This window comes from Balaenoptera ricei, chromosome 16 (assembly GCF_028023285.1).
Source record: "Balaenoptera ricei isolate mBalRic1 chromosome 16, mBalRic1.hap2, whole genome shotgun sequence".
In the NCBI taxonomy this organism is placed as follows: Eukaryota; Metazoa; Chordata; class Mammalia; order Artiodactyla; family Balaenopteridae; genus Balaenoptera; species Balaenoptera ricei.
Window position 1 is genome coordinate 46,739,189 of NC_082654.1, and position 25,366 is coordinate 46,764,554.

At 50.6% G+C, this 25,366-nt stretch overlaps 1 protein-coding gene and 1 long non-coding RNA gene across 5 annotated transcripts in view; one reads left to right on the forward strand and one right to left on the reverse strand.

Annotated features, from left to right (window-relative positions):
• Positions 1-1,245: 1,245 nt before the first annotated feature.
• Positions 1,246-25,366, reverse strand: part of CXCL12 (C-X-C motif chemokine ligand 12) — a 28,290-nt gene continuing 4,169 nt past the window's right edge. Inside the window, exons 2-4 of one of the 3 annotated variants that reach the window (XM_059901043.1) lie at positions 25,249-25,366; positions 22,987-23,073; positions 1,246-1,568 (exon numbers count right to left, since the gene is read on the reverse strand). In XM_059901043.1, coding sequence (XP_059757026.1) covers positions 1,484-1,568; positions 22,987-23,073; positions 25,249-25,366 — 290 coding nt within the window. In that variant the 3' untranslated portion in view covers positions 1,246-1,483. The other 2 variants (XM_059901044.1, XM_059901042.1) reach the window with 2 other exon arrangements.
• Positions 3,099-25,361, forward strand: LOC132351144 (uncharacterized). Of its 2 annotated transcripts, XR_009498101.1 has the most exons (5): positions 3,099-3,247; positions 3,820-3,889; positions 18,545-18,682; positions 23,067-23,158; positions 23,828-25,361. It is a non-coding gene; the product is annotated as an uncharacterized LOC132351144 (long non-coding RNA). The 2 variants fall into 2 exon arrangements; XR_009498102.1 differs by lacking the exons at positions 3,099-3,247; positions 3,820-3,889 and adding an exon at positions 10,731-11,169.

Below are 25,366 nucleotides of genomic sequence, written 5' to 3' on the forward strand. Positions count from 1 at the left end.
GGTCAAACACATAGTGCTTTTTCCACTAAGGCCCTCTGACCGTGGAGGAGTGGTTGGATGGACGGAGAGGACAGGGTGCCTTTATAGGGGAATTGCCCCGTGTCCTGTGGGAGCGCTGAGCTTGAATCTCATTCAGGAAAAGACTGTTCCCGAACAGCAGACGTTTAAGATGGCAGCCCCAAAACCGCACTGAGCCAGACACAGAGCCCTCGGGTGACCGACAGCAGATGCTTGTCCCAACTGACCACCAGGCTGGCGGTTGGAGTCCTGGGAAACTTACTGGAGGGAAGCTTTCTTCCTCAGACATCAGGTGGTAACACATCTGGGCGTGAAGTGACCTTTGAATGACTATAGATCCCCAGACTGCGGATCTTCTGCCAACTGTGGCAAAGCCCTTGAGAGGAGGGCTTGCCACCCCAAGGCAGAGCAAATTGGGCCTCAGGTATTTCGGGACCCTCAGCTGAGGATGGACAGAATAGGGGCTGAAGACCTTGAAGCAGCCCAGGCTAGACTGGGACCAAAAATGCCTCTTGCCACACATGCCATGTGAAAAACTAGAAGTGTGTATATCGTCATCCATCTTACTGTACTCATGATTGCTCAAGGTATGGAATAGCATTTATAATAATTATATGAGAATTATCTCCATGTTTTGAGGAACTGCTGGGTGCTCATTATGCTAAAGATTGAAAATATATTATCTCATTTAATTCTCTCCACAGCTAATATTCTGCCAATGACAAGGTTGGAGTTCAGAGAAGTTAGGTGACTTCTCTGAGGTCACACAGGCTGGAGCCCAGGTCTGCCTAACTCCAAAGCCTGGCCTTGTAGCCTCTGAGCTTGATGTAGACCTTGAAATGAATGCAGACTAAAGTTATAACCTTCTCACTCCAGAGGGTGAATTGAGTCGTTCTTGGCAAATCCTTTTGCATCATCATAATTCGCTGAGTTAAAATCTTCCCCTGGGTATTTTATGCACAGATGCAGGGACCTGGGTCAGTTCTGTGTCCCCTTGGGGGTTGAAACCTGGGCCCAGAGTGAGCCAGGTCAGGGAGCAGCTCTCCGCCCCATGCAGCATACTGACTGCTGCCTTTCCTTGCTTCTTCTTGCTGTTTACTTCTTCTGCTGTAAAAGTAACATGGGCTTGTTACAAGAAATGCAAACATCATGGAAAGATATAATCTGAAAATGTGAAAGTGAATGTAGCAATCAGGGTCCCAGCAGAGATGAGACGGCACACTCCAGTTAACGCCATTTCAGGAGAGTTTAATAAAGGAATTCCTTACAAAAGTGCAGGCGGGACACAGAGTCACCTCCCCTGGAGAGGGGGGAGGGGCGGGAGCAGTCACCAGATACAGAGTCAGGGAGCAGGCCTGGACAGAGGGACAGAGTTCCCACCTTCCATCAGCAGAAGCGGGGCGGGGGGCTGGGGGAGGTGGGGTGACTTGGCTCAAGGTTCCAGGGAATAAACATCCCGTCGTCCTCAGCTCCTGCTGGTGGTGCCGACAGTGGTGCTGGCCAGGTTGGTTCCCAGGGCAGAGGTCAGGCCCAAGAGTGTGGGACTGGGTCTGGAAGGTGACAGAAGATATTCCACACACTGCCCCAGAATCCCATCCTATAAAGTAACCTCTATTGGCAGCTGTGTCTCTAAATACCATCTTAGGAACTGAGTCCTCGAGACACTCACTAAACCTGGACCGTTCCTCCCAACCAAAGCCCCGGCAGCCCACTGCCCTCAAGTTCTGCGGGGCACTGAGTGAGTAGCGTGAGGTCTGCCATATACACGCAGAAAATCCCACTAATCAAACGAGAGCGAAAGAAATTAATGAAGAGGAAGCGGGAGCAGCAACCCAGAGGCTGGGTCCACAGTGACAGGCTGAGAAGAGGCGGAGGATGCCCACGGCTGAAGGCAGCGAACGGGCAGGACACCTGCCCCAACAAGGCTGCAGGACTGGTCCTGCCTCTGCCTCTGGACACCCCTCCCACTTCCACGTGCCACTCTCTCCCCGCAAGCCCTGAGAGCTTCCTGGGCAGCCCGGTGAGGTATAGGCAAAAGCAGGTGTAATGAGGCATGGGGGCCCAGAGGCTGTGTGAAGCTATTAGAGAGTTTGATTTAGTTTTCAAACAATCCCTGGGGCTTTGCCTTTTCCTCAAGGCAAAGCATCCCAGGTCCAGAGCACAGGCTCGTTGTCATGCTGTGCTCCCGGACCTGCAGCGGCACATCCCCTGGGACCCGTTAGAAATGCACCTGTTTAGGTGTCACCCAGGCCTGCTGAGTCAGAAGCTCTGGGGTGCTGCCAAGAAATGTGTCCTAAGAAGCCCTCTGATCATCTCTCAAACTTGAGCACCTCTGGTCTGCAGCAGTGATTTCCCACCGTGAGTTTCCCTAAGAGCAAAGAAAGTACTGCCACCTGGTTCCCACCCCCCGCCTCTGATTTTGTTGGTCACAGTCTGGGAATCGTGGTCCTAACGTGCAGCTCGGGCTGAGCCCCTGGCCTGGGCCTTCCCCCAGCAGGACTCTCGCCTCTAGACTTGCTGTTCCTATCTCTTTGCTTTCCTGTATTTCTTTTACTAAATCCTCTTCTTGGATTTGCCTTCTCTTTTTTTCAGCTACTCACCGAAAACAAGTTAGGGTGATAATCGTCTTTCCAAACATGTACTGTGAAAAAAAAAGTGCCTAAACAAGATAGATCCTTGTGAGCAAATCCTCTGGGGGTTTTGCACAGTATGTTAAAAATAATATATTAGATTTTTCCTAACGCTTCAGCCTGTAGTCTTGGGGACTTACAGTGTTCCATATGAAACTTGCCAAGTGATTTTTCTTTTTTAATAAAATGAATACTATAGTTTATGTTAATGTATTAACATACATTACAAATGTAACCACATGAAAGTTTTTAGAGAAATATTAACTTACCACATTATTCAAATTATGCCAATTTGACCAATGCAAAACCCTCAGGGCATGTAGGCAACAGCAATGAAAAAGGTACTGCTTTGTAAATAGTTAACAGGAGACAGTTTTGCTGCCTTCCTTCTTGGGATAGTAGGTCAGGCTTTGGCTAAAGAGAAGGTAAACAAACTTGGACTTGGCTGTGTGACAGGAGAAAACTTCCAGAGAGACAAGACCGAAGAATGCCAGCTGCCCGCAGAGGCTGTCCTATCAGGGACGGCTGGGGTGCGGTGTGGAGGAGAGTGCCTGCTGGAGCTGGCAACCAGGGGGAGGACAGACCACAGACACAGACACGTGAGCAAGGGAGTGAAGATGGTGTGGAGATCTGTGCGTTGTGAGGGAAACAGGGTGGAGCAGAAATGGTTATCAGGGAGGCATCTTGGTGCAGGGGAGGGTCCAGCTGAAGGCTCAATAGAGCCATGGGGTGGAAGGTCGGGGAAGACGCTTGGCCAAAGGAAAGATGCATTTGAGGACCCTGGTGAGATGGTGTGATTGAGGATGGGGAAGCGAAGTGGGGCTGCAGAGGGGAGCTGTGGGAATTTCTTGGAGGGTTTCAACTAAAGGATGTTAAGATCCACACAGAGCATTTTTATTTAGTGCCTACAATGAATTCACACTTTCTTGAGCACACAGGGAACCCCAAAGCAAGGTGAGGCTGATCTTTCTTCTCCAGAATCTAACACGTTGCTACCTTTGAGATACTTTTCATTCTTCTGTGAGGAAAGACACTGAATCCAAAATCCTAAAAGGCTCGAGACCATTACAAAGGCTCTCCTCACATTGTTTAAAATTAAATGTTTAATATTATTCTGTAAATTTTGTTTTCCTTCCATCCATTTTCATTTTTGCTTGGTTTTTCCCTCCAGGCTCTTCTTAAATCGCTGCATCTCTTCTCTCACCATGGATGACGCCCACCGGCCACGTCCAGGGAATCAGGTAGCCCTTTTTGTTTCTCTTTCTGGATGCTGGGAAGTGCAAAGGTCCGAAAACATGCCTTCCCTTGTCCTAAGCATTGGGGGCATACCCAAAGAGTCACAAATCAGGCTGGAGTTACTTCCAAAGGCTGGCAGCAGCTCCCTGACTCATTCAGTTTGGGTTTGGCTGGGTCCCTGAGATGGGAGTTCTCAAAAGTGTCTTTAATTCCAGCCACAATTCCAAGCCCTAACCTGCCAAAGGTGCCTTCTTCTGTCTTTTGTTTCACTTTGATAGTGAATTGTGTGAGCATGTGAGTGCAAACAGTGGGGAAGTTGCATTTAGTTGCTGGAAACTTCACAAGTTTGTTCCACTTTGATCTGATTCCTGTAAAACAGCCCACGGCGTGTGTTGGGAGAAGAGATGCAAGTCATTTCCAAGCTGCCTTGGACCTTCTGTATATGTTTCTAAGCAACCTCTGGGTGGAGACCCGTTTGAGCGGTGGGTGGCTTAGGTTGAGGGGACGAGGTGGAGGACTCTCTTATTTTACTTGGAAACCATTTTTAATTAAAAAAAAGTTTTTGCATAGGAGGCCACCTGGCTGCTCTGAGAAAGGATCTGTAACACTGGCATGAGGTGGCGCTGGGGTCCCCTGGCAGGACAGCTGGTGAAATGAAATTGCTGAAGCTGGAACAGTTGGGAGTGAAGGATGAAAGTCGGGAATTTGAACTCCCAAGAATACATATGTTCAACACTGTGGAGATCTGTGGTTTGTGAACCCTCAGCAAAATTAAGAAATGATAAAATCCAGATAAAAGAATTTCAGTTCACAGACAAAGGAGCAAAAATGCTTTTCAAACCACATCCTCATTAGCAGACTCATAATCAGATGTGCCATGTGTGCTGACATGTCACAGGGATGGGCAACTCTAAGGAGCTTCTGGGTCCAGCCCAGGGCACAGTTCTCAATGCTTCCAGAGCTGCGGGTCAGGGAGCTGCAGCCGGTGGCAATTACATAACCTCAGTTGTTTGTTTAAATATTTTCTTCGGCAAGTAATTAAAATTTCTTGCAATGAGTGAGCGGTGGACCCAAGATGGAGACTTAGGAGCTGGAAATTTCCATGAAATTGGGCAGAGCTGGTGACCCTTGATGATGGACCCAGGGGAACAGGGCCCAAAGCCCTGGATGAGTGGGAAATCTTGGAGAAGGGCTGAGCTAGGAGCTGGGGTCCCTGAGGATGGGGTGAGACTACAGACAGAGAGCAGCATGGGGATGAGGAAGGGAAGGGAAGCAACAGGCTGAGCCCAGGGTGGGTGGACTGGGGGCCTGTGTACCCTAAGGCCAAGGACAGAGCCTAATCACATGAATCTGAAAAGATTCCTGAATCCTGGCTTCATGAGAACATCCTGCCCTGGGTACTTCAAACAGCCCAGGCCACCCCAGGAGGAGCCCACTGGGAGACAGCCCCAGGGAAAAAGCTGAAAGGGGGGTGGGGTGGGCTTTAACCCTTTATCCCAGCCTGGTCTCCAGCAAAGGAACAACCTCAACACAGACAGCTGAGCGGATGAACATCACCAAGAGCCCCTGGCACTTCATAAAGATATGGGTTTGATTACAAATGGAGGACATAGGAGGCAGCCCTGAAAAATGAAAGAGCCTCATGTTGGCAGCTTTGAGGGGCAAAACCAGGGAGGGGAACCCCAGCTCAGCACTGCACTCCTTGGAACCCAACATATCAAGCTGCAAAGCCCCCATTGCTAGCCTTCAAACCCACACCATGCAGAGATGGGATGGATCTGGTACGCGTCTGCTACTAATCCTGTGTGGCCCTGAGCAAGTCACTCCCTTTCTCCCAGGTTGAATGAGGTCGCAGATCTAGAGCAGCCAGCCCTGTGTGGCACATAATCAGCGCGTGGGGAACATTAGCGGGCATCATTTTTGTCCTTATTATTCCTGTTATTCTTTATCAGCCTCTACCTTGGCTCCCTCCATGCCACCTGCTCAGGGCAAGGTCTAACTGCCCCCCTTTTCCAACCCAAGAATGCATGTCTTTCACCCACACTCCTGAGCCCATGGCTGCGCGTGGCTGGGGGCATGTCAGTCAACAGGGTCACGTGCAGGAGACACTTCTGCATACGTTGCATGTGCAGACCCCATGAGAGTCGCCGTCACGTCACCCCTCTATCCCAGGGCAGCCCCCAGCTAAGTGGATGGTGAAAGAGTGTCCACTGCCTTTTAGGCTCAGAGTGACTCCCTCCTGTCATCATAACCCCTCCCCACCCCAGCACCTCCCTTTCACCCCTCCATGGCTGATGGTTACTTCTGAGACACACAGGAAGGAGGACTAACAGGTGATACAGATGGTGCAATAAAACACGTGGAGACTCAAGGTTCTGTTACTTTTACACACATGGCTTGGGAAAGTGCTTAACTTGACTTTCCTGATACGCAAAATAGGAACACCATCTCCCTTGCAGTGAGCACCCATTAGTGTATGTTGTGTGCCGGGCACAAGGAAGATGCAATGAATGCAACGTTGGTACCTTCCCTGCACTCAGGCGCCTGCCCTGCCCACCTCCAGGGCAATCCAGGGCTGTCCCTTCTCCCCTCTCTGTGAGCTCCAGATGAGGAACCACAGACAAGGAGAGCAGGGCTCAGGGAGGTACAGAGGCTTCCCTGGGTCCCCAGTGTGGTCTGGGACAGGTGGGCATTGACTGTGGGTCCAGTGACTCTTCAAAAGCTCTGTGGATTCTGATGTCTCCTCTTCCTGGGCCAGCCGCCCTATCTTGTACCTGGCCTCTGGGGAGAATGAGGCTCCCAAGGCTGGGCCAGGGATTCAGATACCCCAGAAAGCAGCTCTGGTTTGGGTGAGCAGAGGAGATGAGGGCCAGGGGAGGAAGTGGGACAGGGACCTGAGGCTTGCTCAGGCTTTCCTGAAGGGAAGGGAGGAGAAAGAGGGGAAAGAGAGCTGGGAGAAGCAGGCATGAACTTAGCGGAGTCCACAAACTCATTCATCCTTTGATAAGGCGGCCATACAATTTATCATTCAAACTAGGACATTCTGAGAGAGAAAGGGCACTATTAGTGATTTTGTTGGGACAATAGGCAGACACTGGGACTGTTTGGGCACATCCGGGGCCAGGATCGCTCCATTTTTAAGGACACTGAAAGGGCATCTTAACAGCATCACTGATACTCTTTATTGCCCGGGGGACTACTCCCTCTGGCTTCACTCTTTGGGAATCTTGAGATTCAGGCCCTCCCCTCTCTGGGACCCAGGCTCCAGGCCCTTGCTCCTTGGGCTTCCCGAGTACAGACCAGGCTTGGGGAGGCCAGTTGGGGTCCCCTTTGGAACTGGACTCCCTGGAAAGGCATAATGATGGGGATCTGGCCCCTGCCCTCCTGCCACTTGAGAATATGGGCCAGGAAAGTACCCTGTGGGTTAGATCTGATTTTGCTATTCTAGAGAAGCCTACAGCTCTTTAGGAAAGAAAAAAAAAAAAAAAAAAGTAGCCATTTGATGCATACTGTTATTATTACTGCATCCTCATTTTAGAAACATAAGAATTTTTTTAACTCATTAAATCAAGGAAATCTAGTGCTATCCTCTAACTTCTTTCCTTCTACTCAGGGAGGGTGAGACACATTCATGGGTTTTATGTACACAAGACCGGTACACTTTTGACCACTGTCTACAATAAAAATTGCATTTGACGTTATGAAACATACACACACACGTGTGAATTGTTCTTCCCTTTAGAAAGTGTGACATATGCCCATATTTTCCAATTTATTCTCTTCTTTTCTATTCAGTGCTGTTTCATTTTTAAAAATTGCTGCTTCTGACGGGCTATACTGACTTCACAGCCAGAGTTTGCCTAGCATTTCTTCTAAATGGATTCTCATTTGGGGTCTGGAAATACGCTTGGGCCATATAGGGCAGAAGGGATCTGAAACCCGGCAGCCCTTGCCCACCGCCTCTGCCTGGGGCTCTGCTTTGCAAACAGCAAGGACGGGTTGTCTGGTGCACTGGAGCCAAAATGCCCAGGATCAGATCTGCCCTCTCCACGTCCCAGCTCTGAGACATGGAGGCTCCATGGCCGCCCTGGACCTTGGTGCCTGTGTCCATCACACGGGAGAGGGCTGGTCTCTCGTGGGATTGTTGGGAGGACAAGAAGACCATGCCTAGAAAGTACTGCTATGGGCCTGTCAGGTACAGGCTGCACCAGAAATGTCAGCAGGATGGAAAGCACCTGACCAAGGGGTTTGTTTGTCCCCGCTGGGAACTCTGTCCTGCCCACATAAGGAAACGCGTGGTGAATGCATTAGCCTCTGGTTCCCCTTGGCCTCCTGAGCAGGGGGCAGGCCTTGGCTGGGCAGGTGATCTGTCAGGGGAAGAACTGGAAAGAGCTGGTCCCTCACAGGCCTCGTTCCTAGGTGCCAAGGACTCGGCATGGTGCTGGGGGTTCCCACAGTGGCCAGAAGGACAGTCCCCTCCCCCAGAGCTCAGGAATGCTCAGAATGGCTGTTTCCTCACGGCCTACAAGCCTGTGTGACCTGGGCTGATGTTCCCGTGTTCAGGAAAATGCCTGGGAAGAGGCCAGGACAAGGTGAGAGCCTGTGGCTGCATCTGGGGCCTTCTAGGCTGACCGGTCACTCCTCCCCCCGAGCAACTTGTACAGCTGCAGTGCAGTGCTTGGTTGCTGCTCAGGAAAGCTGAGCTCAGACCCTGCTGCCACCCACCTTCCCGAGCTCTCGGCCGCTGGCCGGACCTCCTCCCGGGTCTGGCTGCCAGCATCTGCCTTTAGGCCAAGCCAGCAGCATCCAGGTGCCTGGAGCCCTCCACCTGGGCAGGGCAGTGGGAAAGACCTGGGTACCCCTAGAAATGAGGCCGGGAATCCTGATGGTTACGGAGGTGGGAACCCCTCCAGTCTGTCACTTCCCACTCGTGTCTATTTGTGGTCACACAGCCTCCGTTTCCTGTAGCTGATCCCTGTAGATTGTTCTTTTCTGCTCAGTATTTCTGGAATCATTTTCCTCTAGGGCTCTTGCTGGGTCCTAAGGTCTGGCCAGCCATCCACTGCCTGTGATGAAGCACCAGCAGCAGAGATCTCGTCCCTGGGGACCTGTATTGGCCGTGGCCGTCCTCCCCCTGAGCCCCCGGCTGCAGAGCCCAGGCCAGCTGGACCCCAGCCCAGCACTCGCCGCCCCCGTGGTCTGCACAGGGAGTGTGTGCAGGTCCCCACGGGGGGAGGAGCGCTCAGAAGGAGGGGCCTCTGGGGAAAGGGATGATTCTTTAATCTAGACTCACAGGAAATGAACCACTGTAGTTCTTCATGTGATGGGGACTTCAGGGGGAAGGGTCAGGCACAGGGGATTCTAGAGAAGGGTCATGTGTGTGACCACTGACATACGGACAGTAGAGTAAGATGAATTGGATCCAAGTAACGACTGACCAGTGTGACCTTGGGTGCATGAATGAACGCACAACCTTGCGAGCATGGCTATCTTTATTTTAGAGATGAGCAAAGAAAGCATCCAATATGATAGCATCCTGTTGATTTATCAGGCAGTCATTCAAAAAATATTTCTTTAGTACCTTCTGTGTACCAGCCGCAAAGAATAATTAGTGAGTGAAACAGACCGAGCCCCTCTCTTCCTGCGTGGTATTAAACCTCTCCTGTGGGGAAGCAGTCCGCAAGCAAGTAAACACGGCAGGCGGTGCTGTGGACAGAAAAAAGCAGGATAGGGTGCCAGGGCACATGCAGGTGAGGAGCGGCTGTACGGGATGGGGGGTCTGCAAAGGCTTTTCTGACAAGGTGATGGCGATCAGAGACGGAAGGAAGGGAGGGGGTAAACCATGTGCTTTCTAGGCAGAGACCACCAAGTGCAAAGGCCCTCTGCCAGGGGCAGTCCTGGCCTGTTCAAGGGAGAGGAGGCCAGCGTGGCCACAGTAGAGAGAGGTGACATCAGAGAGATGGCAGGGACCCACAGGTGAAAGCCTCTGTTGGCCACTGGAGGGTCTGAGTAGGGGTGACATCACCATGCCCGGCCACCCTTGCTGCTGTTGAGAGGACACTGCAGGACATGACGGTGGGCCAGCTTAGGGGCTAGTGTAAGGATTCAAAGAGGAGATGACTGTGGCTTGGATCAGATGGTAGCATGGTGATTGGGTTCTGGATATATTTTGAAGGTAACTAATTGGGTTTGGTAATGGTTTAGCTGAGGGCTGTAAGATAATACAATAAATCAAAGACAACTAAAAGGTTTTGGCCTGAGCAACTGGAAGAAATGGAGTTGTTATTTGCAGAAATCGGGATGAGCAGGTTGGGGGGAAATTGGGAATTAGCAGTTTCATTTTGCATATGGTAAATTTCAGAGGAGGAGCTGAGCTTACAAGGTGAGAGTCCAGGAGAGAGATCACTGGTTTCCTTAACCTTCACATGGAGTTCAAGGCCAAGAGAGTGAGTGAGTTCACCTGGTGCTTAAGAAGAGCATCTGAGGACTGAGTCCCGGGGTGTCCCTGTCTGGATGATGTCTGGAGGCTGAGAAGGAAGCAGCAAAGAGACACAAGAAGGCATGAAGCCAAAGAAACAGCCAGGAGTGGCCTCCTGACAGCCAACCAGAAAACGTGTTTCCAGGAGGGTGTTCCACGATGTCCAATGACGCCAAGAGATTGAAGAAGCTGAGGACTGATAACCGACCATTCGATTTCCCAGCAGGGCTCAATGACGCCCTCGACAAAGAGCAACTCTAGTGGAGTGAGTGGTAGGGTGGGTTCAGGAAGGATAAAAGAGAGAGGAGAGGAGGTGGACATAGGAAATACAGGCAACATTTCTGAGGACTTTTGTGTGATAAACAGAAATACTGTAGAAGTTGTAGGGGGACCTAGGGGTAGAAGATACAGTATAGAGGCTGTTTTTATTTTTGCCTTGTTTTGCTTTCCAAGGGAGCTATCATAGCATGTTGGCATGATGGAGAGAGTGAAAGATTGATGGTGCAGGAGACGGGGGAAGTTAGGAGAGATGTCCTTTTGCAGGTGAGAAGCACTGGGCACCACTCCCAGGTGACAGCAGTGACAGTGGGTACAGGATGGACAGACAGTGGATGAGAGGGGAAGCTCAAGGAAATGCCCTTCTTACCTCTTCCTTTTATTCTGACATAGATACCAGACCATCAGCTGGGAGTGAGGAGGGAGAGGGGGATGAAGATTTAAAGAGAGAGGAAAGTGTGGAATCAGCACCCAGGAGAAGGAGGAGCAAATGGAACAGGGAAGTGTGGCAGCACTAAGGACCCGCTTCTGGTGAGTGTCAGGAATTTAAACAGACCAGATAGCGGGGATGTACTTTTTTCTCTGAACTCCAGTCAGCTACAGAGGTGCAGGCAGGCGCCCTGTGGACTGAGTTAGATTGAACTGGGGATGGGTCGTACAGCAATCCGCAGCTACTCGCTTTCACTGCAAATCCAAGGCTCCTCCCACCCAGCCTCCCAATCCATAAGCACCCCTTGCCACTCTACTCTCCCCCCTCCATCTAGGGCTTCACTCTGCTTTGTTTCTGTTTGGTTTCATGGGCCAAGAGGTAGCTGCAATTCATTTGCTTTAAAATGAGTGTTAACTTCTGGAAACTTAGCTGAACAACTTCCTTGGAGTTTGAGATTAGCTCCAGTCCCAGGTAGGAACACCAGGGCTTGGTTGTGGCTTGCCCGGGAAGCTGCTGCTAGGGTCTGTTGATGCCTCACGACTCGAGGACATCAGCTCACATATCAAATGTTTGTTAAACACCCACTATGACAAGCACTCTTCACCGCAGAGCTCCCCCAATCCCAACAGGACATTACAGAGCCTGCAGCCCAGCAGGGGATGCCCTGGGGATGGATGCACTTGAGAATTCATTGTCCCAGTTTGTTCTCGTTGGACACATAGGCTGTGGGTGGACTGCAGGCTCCCCTCCACACATCTGGGGCTGGGCTAGCACTCTCCACAGGCTGATGGTTCAGCCATCTCACCACCATTTATGTTGGGCAGGTTGGGTTGGTGCTCTTCAGGGAAGGAAGGGCATCTTGGTCCTAAACAGAATCTGTGTACTTTTTTATGGGGGGAGGGGCTTAGGGGATGCTTCTGGGTCATTTATCAGTCTTAACAGGGTAGCAAGCACAGGGCTGAGGGGTCTTTCCTTGGAGTTCAAGCTGAAGCCAGGGACAAACCCCAGAAAAGACCCCTGGGGAGGCTGGGGAGGAGGTAGGGCGGTCTCCAAAATGATTCCTTGTGCAAGTGCGAGCCCATGTCCAGAGCCTCATTGCTCCCCACCTGCCTTGCCCCCCATGCCTGTCTAATTGCCTCCAATGCTGGTTATTTGGGTGTAATTAGCAGAAATCCTCATCCTAGCTCTTGAGAGGGGTTTATCTGGAACACACAGAAGCCGAGGGCAGGGGGTGTGGCCGGACCTCTCTGTCCACTTCTCACCTGCATCTAGGGCCTCCTGCTCTCTCACCCCCCTTCTCTCTCTGAATCTGTTTCATCCAGTTGTAGCTCTCTCTACGTCTCTCTCTCTCCAGCTACCCACACTCCCGAGAACAAGGCTCTCAGTTGTAGGCACAGAGAAACCCAGAGAACCCGAGGAAGTGTGAATCACAACTCTGCACTCCTGGGGCAGAAAACTGGACCGGGCAGCCAGGGTCAGGTGTCTAAACCATGCAATCAGCTGTACCGAGGGCACCCCTTCATCATGTTTCCCAGCTGTCAGGACCCCATCCTCATGGGGGGGCCCAGCCCATCTCAGCCGCCATTGTGCAGTTTGTGCCTTACGCAAGGCTGCAGCAGGGGAGTGAGGGGCTGAAATCCAGCTCTCTCTGCCCTCATGCTGGGCTTCCCATGGGAGCTGCGCCCCTGGCAGAATAAGCTCCCGTTTCTAACCCACAGCAGGACCCCACGTGGGCTCACAAGGGCAGTCCTCATGGGTCAGTAGATACTCCCCTCCCTGGAAATAATCTACTTCTCTCAGGTCTCAGCTTCAGCAGCACTTCTTTTAAGGAGCCCTCGATGGTGCTCTAAGCTTCCCTGACCCCTGGATGCACCCTGACCTACATTACCACGCTTTACGAAAATGCTCACTTAATTGCAAGACAGTCCCGCAGACTACAGGCTCCCTGAGATCAGGGGGCACGCCAGCTTGCTCACCACAGTATCCATACTACCCACCTCGTACCGGGCCTGGCGTGGCAGGGATTGTCGGCTGGCTAAATGAGGGCCATCAGCTGTGTAAAGCATGATAGGACATGGATTCAGTTATTTATTATTATTACTTTTTAATGCAACATCATTCTGAAGAGTCAACATCATCCTGGGGAATTAACCCAGAGGTTAGGTTGTGAGTTCCTGGTGCTAGGATAGTGGTGGGACATGCTGGGACCAGCACTGCACAGGCACCGGGACACCTACAAGACCCAACCAACAGACTTTTCCCCATCTGTCGGCTAAGCGGGTGAAGCTCAACTTTTAAGATCACTTTGAGCTCCAGCTGGTATCAGAGCTTTGCTGAGGGTCTAAGCAGAGGCAGGCAGGCTCTTATCCCAAGACTAGACCCCGGGGAGCAGTGGGGTGAGAGAGAGGGAGCAAAACGGCTTCCACGCACAGGATCCCAGTCTAATCCTCACAACTCTTGGTGATTCTAAGCTCCAGCGTTATATGGGGAGAATGAGAGTCAGGCAGGGGTCTCAAATCACACAGTGAGCAGAGAGAAGACCAGGATTCAAGCACTGGCCTGCTAATCCTCACTGCCACGCCTGTCCCAGGACACCACGCTGCCTCTTGACGTGGTCTCTCTAACCCTTCCTCCTCCCTCCAGTTAATCTGCAACTTGGTAACCACATTGCAGTCACCCTAGAAATACCTGGGATGTACTGAGCACGGGGGTGATGTGGTCACATCTGGGCATGTGGGCAAGAGGGCCTGGAGGACAGAACAATCTGGATTTAGGCATTTGGGGGCTTTCGTGCTGGCCTCTCCTTTCCAGCATGGTTGACTGGATCAGAGAGAATGTGGTGGAAAGTGTGAAAGGCTGACCGACCTCTGTGAGGACAGAACCCTGTCTGTTGGGCTCAGCCCCTGTCCCCAGTATTCAGGACACTGCTGGCTGAATCAGCATCTGGCTTCCAGCAGAGGCCCCAGTGCAGGACAGAAAATACTAAAGGTGCTGGGTGTTGGGCCATGCCTTCGGGGACGGGACCTCTGTTGCCTTCTACTAAGCCTGAGAAGTACAGAGTGGAAGTTTCCTTCCCCATGGCTGACAGGCAATCACCCAGGCCCTTGCACAAAACTATCCCTTCTGGAGTAGCAGGCTGGCTCGCTTTTAAGAAGGGATTCCAGCAAAACCAAGGACATTCAGAGAAAAGGGAGAGCCTTTCCCCCTGCTAAGGACACAGACTAGGAGACGCAAGTCTGCCCCCAGAATTCTTGCCTATGATGAGTATGATTACAATGGCCTGTTTTTCACTGACTATTGCAGCTAGAATTACACAACCCCTCCGTGTTGGGTCTGAGGAAGAAAAACCAAGTCTGGAGAGTTCCAAATGGTAACACTAATTTCAAACCGTTGGCTGCTACATTTGAGTACATGTCTTTATTAGGAAAATTATAAGTGCATATACATCTTTTCATTGATATGACTTCAAAGTAGAAATTGTTGTTTCTCAAAAGGAGTTGTTACTTGTTAAAAAAAAAAAAGCACACTGCATAGAGAAAGCTGCCTTCTCCTGGACCATTTTCACATTATGTGGGAGATGCAATTTAAACAATACAAAATACAGTATTTATCACATTTAACACTGAACCCATCACTGCTCAGAGACTGAGAGTCCAGCGAGGTTGCAGAATAACAGCCTATGGGATTTTTCAACTTGACAATGTCAGTGGTCTCCTTAGGGGACTTGAAGGTTTCCAGGGAACATTTCCCAGGGATGGGAAATTTCCCAGGGAATATGCATAGAGAGATCAGGACCCCACAGTTCTCATCCAGCTACAAAAGGATGCACCACCTGGGAAAGGTGATGAACTCCCAGTGAGAGATCCCATAGTGATAACACCAGGGGGCAGTCAGAAAAGGAAGGTCAAATCGGATCCAGTGAAAAGGCTTAGAAGTTCTCTGGACTTCACACAGTGAGGGCTGCAACCTTTTGCTACTCAGGCCCTCTGCTCAAAGCTGGCCCTCCTTTCTCTGGAGGACAGGCAGATAAGCAGAGGGTCCTTCGTGTGTCTCGCTGGGGTCTCAGCACCTGGCCGGAGTGGGACAAAGAACAGTGCAAAACAACACAAGGCACAGATTCAGATTCCAACACACAGCACGTCTGTGAGTTCAGTGCCCCCAAGTCTTCTCTGCCTGGGTCCTGATGCAAAGGCTGGCAGTGGAGGACCACCCTGGAGGTTACATGGAGCCCAAGGGAAGGTCAGGTAGAGGCAGCGCTGGACCAGGAGGAACAGCTAGGTGACCCCTAATCAAAGTGATCCACGGAACTTGTATTTTGAAAGCAAAAGGGGATCAGGAGAGCCTTTTCCTTTGCAAATGGACTATTTAAATGCATATTTGCTTTAGCTGGGCAGTCTCCACTTAGGAGCGGATTGCAAGTAGAGGGATTGTCACACAAATCATTTTTCCTGCAGTTTCTCCTCTTATCTATTTTTCCCCCTATAGGGGAGAAACAAAAATTATTCTTAACTGTAGTCAAGATTTATTTAGGGCCATGTTAATTTTCTTGGAGAAAGAGATTTAATGGTTCCGGTTCATGGGTTCCAGGGGATGATAATTCCAAATTTTCCATGAGATGTTAAAATGTCTTGAATTACTTGGAAAATGACTCTCCCACTGAAAATTCGATCATTTCATGTCTAATTCAGGAGCCCTGTAGTGACAGGTTAACTTCAGAAGAGGGTTTTGAAACCAGCTCTGTATCCCTTATAACTAGTAAAGGCCCCTCCATACTCTATTGTTTTCAATATAACAAAGCTGGTTTGAGGATGTGAATTTTTGTTTGGTTGATGGATTTGCGTCTCTTTGCGTGAAGATCTAATTTAAAGGCATATTTATGAAATGCCTAACACATGTTACTGATAACCCAAAGATTATTAAATCTGAGAACACCTACAATTCAAGATTATTTTACAAGAATATACTTTCTGCATGTTATTTGCATCATCCTGTCAATTGATACATTTCCTTGTTTTGCCCTTCTTTTTTTCTACTTTCTTAATTAAAAAAAAATTAACCAGAGGGGAAAAGTATTAGTGAGACCAAATGAAAAACAAAACAAGCCAAAACCCCTCAAGTGCTTACCTTTTCAGAAAGTGAGATTTTTAAACTGTTTAATGCAGCTCTACAAACTGCTCTCAGTAAAGGGAAACACCCTAAATGTCAGGATTTTTTAGCTACTTTCCCAACCAGCCCATTCTTTTCTAAGAGGAATGCCCTGCTGGACGTCCTGTAAGTACAAGATGACAGCGGCAGCAGAGAAGGTCCAGGGGCCACTGTGCAAAGTTAGGAGATGATGGGATCATCAAATGGTGAAAAAAATGAGGTTAGATTTTAATTGGGAAGGAATCTTCATGTCCAGGATTGATTATTTTATGGATTGGGCTTTCAAAACCAAAAAAAAAGTTGAAAATTCTTCTCTTGTTATTCCCCAAACAATGCTGACACCATGAAGGCAAAACTCTCTGTAGTTCTGAGGTACCAACAATTATAGACGCCTTGAGGGTCTGCATCCTCGAAGGTCATACTGCTGCAAACCGAATTCCCTTGGGCTCTGTTGATTCAACATGGGTTTGTGATCATGGGGAATACAAGGTTCCATCCAAAAGGATCACAGCCCTAATCAGAAACCTGGTCAAAGGCCCCAAGGGGCATCTCCTCACTCTCAGGCTTTGCATTTGAGGAACTGACAGTGCATGCACGGAGGACATTGGCTTTGAACAAAAACACAGGATTGGACAATGGACAATATCCCAAACAAGCCACAGATGTGCACAGTGCTTTCAGGACCGGGTAACACGAGACATTTTGATTTACTTCTTGGTGCCCAGTTTAAAGTAAAGCTTTGCTCTTGAGAGAGTCCTTTTCCTGGGTCATGGAGACAGTCTTGGATACACATGATGATGGATGAGAGAGAGAATGATGAGAAGGACGTGATGGGATGTAGAGGAGAGCTTGGGATGAGGGGTGAATCTCACTCTACCCTGGCCTCACACTCCTGCCTGCCTCAGCTCAGGGAAGCCCTGAGGTACTCGCCAAAGAGGCAGAACCCTGCTCTCACCCTAAGGAAGGGTGAGGCTCCTGCCTGGCGCCCCAGAACCTCTCCCCCCCCCCCCCCCCCCGCCCCTGCACAGGGCAGCCTTCACTAAGTTCTGCCCACGCTGACTGGTGCTGACACCTCCTGGTGGCTCTCCACCCTGGACATGGTGATGTGGGCAAGGCTCCCTCGGTCTGGGGTTCCAGCCTGCACAGCTCAGAAACCTCTGGCTAGATAAGGGGGTCCGTGGGAAGGATATTATAACAAAGCAGGTAAAAGAATGGCCTTAATCTAAGTTCCTATCTGTCGCCAGTGACGCTGGATAATCAGACTAAATGAGAAATAAACGCCATATATTTTGCTACATAATCAAATGGTGAAGTAAGGCAAACTGTGCAAGACAAGGCCCTTGGAAATGCATTCAGGCCTGCCTGGGTGCAGGGGAGTGGCTACAGACCCTTCCTAACACTGATTTCAGACCTGGGCTCCTACTGTAAGGTTTCCTCAGGCGTCTGACCCAACCTGCGCCTCTCACATCTTGAACCTCCTGTTAACAAGAACAGAGGGAGACACCATTAAGGCGGGTTCCTGCAGTGGCCGGGCCGCACGCCTGAGACGCTGAGTCCCGCTCCAGCCGGGGACACACCTCTGACTTCCAAATCTCTGCGGTGCTTCTGCCTTCCGAGACCCTGAGCAGGGGGACTGAAGTGAGAGAGACAGCATGGCAGAAGCGAAGGATAGATGGAAGGCGGGAAGCGGAGAGGGCAGGTGGGCACAGCAAGCACAGGGCGGATGGACGGACAAGGGCACGGAGATGGCATGGCACAGTGGTCACAAGGCAGGACGAAGCGCGATGCCTTAGCCCAGCATAGACATTAAGCCCCAGGACCTCTGGGCTGGCGCGGCGGAGTGGCCCCGGAGCTAGGCGCCCAGGCAGCCGGCACTGGGACCGCGCATGCGCACCCGGTGGCAGACGCGCCAGCGCTGCCTAGTCAGTTTCAACCCACAACGGAATGGAGGTCCGGCTCTTCGGCTCTTCCACGGCGACCCTGCCTTCAGCGGGGCTGAGGCCCGCTGGTCAGATACAGTGAGGCCCCAGGGCCCATGGAGTCATATAAGGACAGACAGGGGCTTGCCTATGTTTTTTAATGTGGGTCCAACCCTCTGAGTCCCCGCAGCCCCGGCTCCCCCCGGAGAGGTGGCAGATGCTGTCTCCCTGGGCACTGCAGAAAGCAGTTTGTAAGCTATTGCCTACCTCAGGGAAGCAATAGCTTGACCCACAGTTGCTACAGGGCAAACAGCTCTCCCAGAACAGACCTGTCACCCTCTCTGGCACAGAAAGGTACTGCTCCTGCGGTGTGAAAAAGGGAGCGTGGAGTCACAGGTCTGACCCTCTGCAGGTGCTTTTGTAAGAGCAGCGCTACCCTGGCCAAGGTCCTGCAGACCAGCACTGCTGCTGGCTTCCACGGAAAGGACTGCAGCCCTGGATAGCCCAGCAGCCATCCAGAGGCCTTCGGAGGCACCACAGGCAGGATGAGGTAAGTGGGCAACCCACACGCCCGGGAGCAGGCCTGCCATCCCTGTTGCTGGCAAGAGGGCCACAGGCTGGGGGAGTTAGCCGGGTACAAGGGATGGCAGTGGGAAGTAAAAGTCTTTGGCTACAGTGCCCTAGGGGGACACTTCTCCAGTGAGGAAAAGTAATGGCTCTAATTCCTTATGCTGTAATTAAAAGGAGCGCACTAAAGCGTGAGGGGGACACAGCGCTCTGTGACCCAGGTGACAGGCAAGGACCTTGGGTTTCTTCTCCTGAAATCCATGTGCTCCATCCTTCAACCATGTCGTCTTTCTGGATCCATGTACTGAAATTATGACCAGGGGTCTGGGGTACAGGGTGAGTGTGTGTCCCTGTGTGACAGGGGGATGGGGAGAAGAGTAGATATTCAAGGTTTCCCTTTTCAAAGCACTACTGAAGTCAGGGCCTTGCTCTCCCCTGTGATCCCCCTCCTTCCAGCCCAAATTGGAGAGACTTGGCAAGAAAGCTGAGCCATGAATCTGTGTGTGTATGTGTGTTGAGGTCGGGGTGGTGAGTGAGGACTGAGGCGGCTGCGTCCCAGAACTTAATCACTTGGGGTCACGCAGAAGGGGGAAGGGGATAGGCTAGGAGTCCCCAGAGCTACAGGCCCTTCACACACCTCCTCTGCATCAGGGACCCATTTAAAGAATCTACAAAGTGAATTGCCCTGCAAAGAGGCTCCCTGAGAAGCATTTCCACAACTGCCCTCTGGAAATGCAGAGCTGTCAGCCATTCTCCCCACACGGTCTGAAGAAACCCACCCAAGCTTGGAGGTAAAGCCGCTCATACAGTGCCAGGCCCAGGGAGGGAGCGGCCAGAAAAGTCCTACCCCAGGTGGCAGAGTGGTGGAGAGCCAGGCAACAGGCATTTGGGGAAAGGAGTCAGTTATCGCCTGCAAATGGCACGGCCACAGCCAGCTCTGCCCCACAAAGGCAGTGATGCCACCGGCAGTGGCAGATGAGAGGGTATCAGGCACATGGCCCTTGCTGGGTGAGATGCCGGCTGCTGGGCCAGCAGACCGCTCTGTGCACAGGCCAGGTGGCCACACGCTGGCCTCAGACGGGAACGCAGCTTGTAAGAGTGGGGAGCTGTGTGAGCTCTGAGCGCTCGTGATCATGGGCCTTGCGAGAGAGGGAGCGGAGGGCAGGGTGGAGGCTCATCAGCCCAGGGTGATGCTGGAGAGAGACCCTGGGCCATTCTAGATGGAGCCCTGGGCCATTCCGGAGTCCCAGGCTGTTCTAGATAGAGTCCTGAGCACACAGGCTCCGTGTCACAGACTCCAACCCTGGTCTTTGTACAACTACTTTCTTCTTAACTTAGCAGACCAGGAAAGGCCCTAAAAAGCACATCAATACAGGACCCGGGGTGGCCACAGTGGCGGCAAAGTGCTGCTCCCCCACGGAAGTCTGAGCGCCCGCCCGGGAGGCAGGGGCTCTGCCCTGGAGGAGGGTTAGGGCAGATTTACAAAGCGCCGGGAGACACAAGAGCAGAGTGCACTGTGGTCCTTCTCGAGGTGGCAGATAACTAGTTTTTCCTTTTCTGAGCAGCCTTTCTCTTCTTCTGTCGCTTCTTTTTTCCTATCTTTTCTTTTTTCCCCACTTTTTCTTCTCTGCGCCCCCTTAGATAAAATTAGTAGAACCATTAATAACGTTGAAATAAACAGGAGTCTTTCTCAGTCTGTACAATATTTAAAAGTGGCCCGTGTATTTGTTTAACCCTGTCTTTAGTCTCAGGCCTGGAGGCCCCTGGGCAAAGCACTGTCTGTCAGTACTTCATTAAAATAAATCAGACATTTTCCCCAATTCAAAAAAATGTTAGATGGGCTTCCAGAACACAGATACCCGTGAACTGGTTATAGCAGTTGGCCATTTGCCAACTTGCCCCTGGTTCCCGCTCTTGCCTGAGGCTTCTAACAGGGATGAGGACTTGATATCCGAAAGGGTGGGAAGGCACGCCCAGGGCCAGGCCGGACTGGTCTTCTGTCTCACCCCAACCTGCTCTCCTAGGGCTTCTTTACATCTCAATGCAGGGCTGAACTCTCTGCTTTATCTTTAAAATCTCTGCATTTCAAATCGAATAAGCTTTGGAGGTTGGAGGCCCAAGGTTCAGATGGCCATCCAGGAGAAGAGAAAGAAGGCAGCCTTATCCCACCTTCTCCTTTCTGGATGCCTGTGCGCACCCCCTGGGAATGACTGGGATTGTTCTGGAGAGCAAGGGAGAGAGCTGGTTAGCAGAATTTTATTAGAGCAACTTTATTAGAGCAATTGGCTCTTGACGGTCACATTAAAATGATTCAAGCTGAATGGTATTTAATGATTTATGGGGTAAGGCCACCTGTTCCTGAGAAAGCTTGATATTAGCCATGGGCTGGAATTATGGGATTTTTACATGGGAAAATGTGAAAGCTGGATATTATGAGGATTGAGTCTCTGGAGATTACATGGGGATGTTAGGAGAACCGAGGAGCAGTAAGAAGGGGAAAAGGAATTAGTGAGCCAAATATTATTCTTCAGACAACTAGCCCCACTGCTTCTACCGGGTTTTAAAAAAAAAAAGACATAAAAACTTGAGCTGCAGATCTAATCTGCTCCTGAGCAAGGCCCATGTGCTGTCACTTGCATGTGAACTCGGCAGGAGGGATGCAAGGCACCTGACCAGCAGGCCAGCTTATCTGAATAGATTCCAGAAATGTGTGTGAGCCCCATGTCTGACAACTAATGGACTTTATCTCAGGTAAATAAATTCCCACATACAGTAGGAGGTTTATGCCATGAAACAATGAGCATTTTATTGCTAGTGCATATAATGTCACATTTGATACAATTTTAGTACAAGTGAAAAAATACACTGTGGGTAACATTAAAAAGCTGCAGTCACACTTATATATATTTCTTTACAAATCGCCAGTAGTTTATGGTAATAGAGAAATGTAACCTACTGACATTCATATGGCTCCACTTCAAATATAGGAATTGTTCGACTATAAATATATTCTGAAATACATTTGTTTACTAAAGTAACGTTTAAAAAATTGTGCACGAAAATATATATATATAAAAAAATGCCTTGCAAAAAGTTACAAATACCACCAGGCCCATCTGTGGATCACATTTATGCAGGGGATTTCATCTTGCCAACATTTCTGATTGGAACCTGAAACCATCTTGTGGCTTCAGGAGGAGGGGTTAGTGGCAAGAGGCTCATTGATTCATCTATTTTTTCACTTCTGATTTCAGAAACCTCAGAGTTTGTAGAGCCACCATGGCATACATAGGTTTCAGAGGCAATCACAGAACCCAAATTCCTCAAAGCAAGCTCTCAGATTGAAAACTGCATTTGATTCTGCAAAGACCGTCTTTCGTGGGAAGGAGGAGACGTGATCTCATACCCCCAGCAGAGGGCCAGCCCCGTTCTGGAGGAGGCCAGAGAAGGATCTCACAGAGGGCCTGCAGAGGAGGGGCGGGCAAAGGGAGGAGGGGGCCACAGGGTGGGAGCCCCTGCGGTCACCCTCCTCCAGCTGGGTGCGTACAGAAATGAGAAGCAGAAGCGAGATGAAAGCATATTCCGGGAGGCAGGGAGAGGCCGGGAGTGACCCGGAGAGGGTCTCTGAGCACAGTCCCCAGTGATGGCGGTTCTACGTGGAGCCCACCCATCCAATCACTGAGCTTGAAAGAGGAGGTGAAGGTAGTGGCCGCCGCCTAGCACTGGTCAGCATGTGGGTTGTCATTTCAGGAGGGACACCCCCTGCAGGAGTCGCCCACTGTCTTCCTCCGAGCCTCAGCTTCTGGAGGAAGGATGCTTATCTGAGCTCCCTGCTTGGCCATCACCTGACTGTGCTCAGACTTCCCGGGGGAGAAAAGGAGAATCTCCAAAACAAACCAAATACAAAGCTTGAAGTAATCATCGATTTAAAAAAGGGTAATGAGAATGATGATGATTGTGATGATGATGAGGGAACCGACTGGTGGGAAATGCTATTGGGATGATACAATTTCTTAGAAAAACCCCAGTTATAAAACAGCCAATGTGAAAGGTACGGGGCACATATGAACACACGCTGCGATATTGTACCGTAGGCTATAAATGCAGTTGTCTACATGCTGGACAAACCTCTCGCCCGTGCCCAGGTCAATGCGCTGCCCCCCAGGCACACCTGGTCCTCACCATTCAGGCCTTCCTCCCCCACACACCTTTGCCCTTTCATCTCACACGGGTTTAGCTTTCCTCAAGTGGATCTAGTGGAAAGTCCTTTTTGGTTGTTGTGCTTACTTGTTTAAAGCTTTCTCCAGGTATTCCTGAATCCACTTCAATTTCGGGTCGATGCACACTTGTCTATTGTTGTTCTTCAGCCTTGCCCTGCCAAAACAGAAGAGGCGACAGTGTGCAGCTGATCGGAAGGGAACATGGCTGTGACCTGGACATCTGCTCATCCGACACCCAGGTTAGGACCCAACTGGAGCGGGGTGCCCCGCTTGGCAGGCTCAGGCTCGGGAGGAACCCCAGGTGTGCTGGGGAGACAGCGCTAGCCGTGCTGCAAGTTTTACCCCAGAGACACCGGGGAGTGAAGAAAAGTCTTTAAGGAGTCCAGGGAGAATTCACACAGGGAACATTTGAGTTGGCTTTTTTAGGATAAGTAGGAGCTGGGCAAGTGAAGTAAAGGGGGAAGGAAAAGCAAGAGCAAATAGCCCAAAGGGGTAACAGTGCAGAGAGGATGTGAGGAATTTGGGAGACAGGACACTCAAGAAGCCCGCGGCCAGATGTAAGGGGCAAAGCAGTGGGGCTTCATCTGCAATTTTGTTTATGACGGGAACTTGTGGGGTGGCAGAAGCAGATTTTTCTTTTGATGGACCATCTTGATAGTACATGGAAGACAGACTTAAGAATAAGCCTAGAGGCAGGAGACCTACAAAGAGGTACCGCATAGTCTGGGGGATGGGGAGAGGTGAGAGTACAGTGGGGGCAGGTGGGGAGGGCAGGGGAGAGGTAGGGTAGGTAGTTTGCCAGAAAATGGTTTCCAGAGAGATTTTACAAGTTCACTGAATGTTCATGGTCTCATTTGTTCTTTGAAAGTTCGTACTGCACCTTCCTCCCAATTCTCACCTTTACTCAGAGCCTCCCTCCCTGAAGACTCCTGGAAGAGGACCTGGACTTATCTCTGGATCCCTCTCCATAAAGCCCCTGGGTACCAGGTAATCTCAAGCAGCCCGAGGACACCACCGCCCAGCCACTTGGGGTCTAGGAGGACCCGTGCGGCCAGCACAGAGGCTCGTGGACACCAGGAGTCTTCACACAGCCTGCCTGTTGAGTCAACGAGCTGTGCAGAGGGCCTGGCTCGGAGCAAGGCGGATCCAGGTCCAATTCTGGGGATTGCTGTTTATTAACGTGTTTGCCCCGAAAGACCTGAGGATTCTATCTGGCTTCTTCAACCTCGAGGCAAGGGAACCCACAGAGTCTGCACCACAAAGTGGGCCCATCCTCGCTGAATTCATTATCTGATTAAATACTACTCAAAAGAGAGTATTTTATTACAAGCAAAGAAAATGGAAAAACAAAATTCGTCTTCTAGTGCCCTAAAGCATATTGTAAATGACAAACACATTCAAGGCAGCAAAGGCTAGAGAAAAAGAAAAGTCAAACCTAAAACCAGTTGGTGTTGGGTGGAAAGTCGTCAGGTGGGTGTAGCTTTTGCTCCAACTGCTGTGTCCCCGTCCTGCTTTTAGTGATGGGACTTTTCAGGAGGTGAGCTCTGCCCGGGAGACCCCGAGCCTCAACTCCCCGACATCTAGACACACGGCCAAGCTCGCTGTGAGCGGCATGGGGACACACGGGCCCTGGAGGGCCGAGCAATGGACGGCCACGTGTGGCTTTCTTTCTGGACTTGGCTCAGCTTCCTGCTCTCCAGGAGAGATCTTAGCGTCTCATGTATGTGTGATTTTGGTATGTCTCGTTTCCCACATGGATGAAATCAAATGTTAGCAGCTGCCATCAACACCAGCAAAACTAAAACCTTGTGTGTTGGCTTTCAGAAAATGCAGTTAAGTGAGCTGGTAATTTTGAGTTTCACCGAACAGTTTAACGATGACTTCAACTGAATTTGAGTCTTGTGAGTTTGTGCTATGTGATAAAGGATTAAATTAGGGCACCAAAGCCCTGAAATTGGCAGAACTATTACCAGCAAGGGGCTGGCTAATTTACTGTACTTCAGCAGAAAGAAACTTTGGTGAATCCCATGTTTCTCCAGTCTAAGGGTGCATCTGAATGTGCTCCCATCTCTTGCACTAAAGGGAGGAAGCTTGGAAAGAAGAGGCAAGGGCCCTCTGTGAGTGAGCACAGCACCAAGGGTTAGGGCACCAAGGGTGAGAGCAGCTTTTGAAACCCGTGCCTGGTGGTACTGTCAGCTGCCTCTAATTATGCCAGGTTCGAGCCTGGACACTCGGCATGTGTCATTTCTCTAGCTTTAACAAGTCTGCGCATTGGGTGTTACTATGCCCATCAAATGTAACATCCCTGGAGGATGATGTTCGGACTTACACGATCTGAAGGGCACAATTCGGAGTGTTGAGGATTTTGAGATGCTTGACATTGGCTCTGGCGACATGGCTCTCAAAGAATCGGCAAGGGCATCTGTAGCTCAGGCTGACCGGTTTCC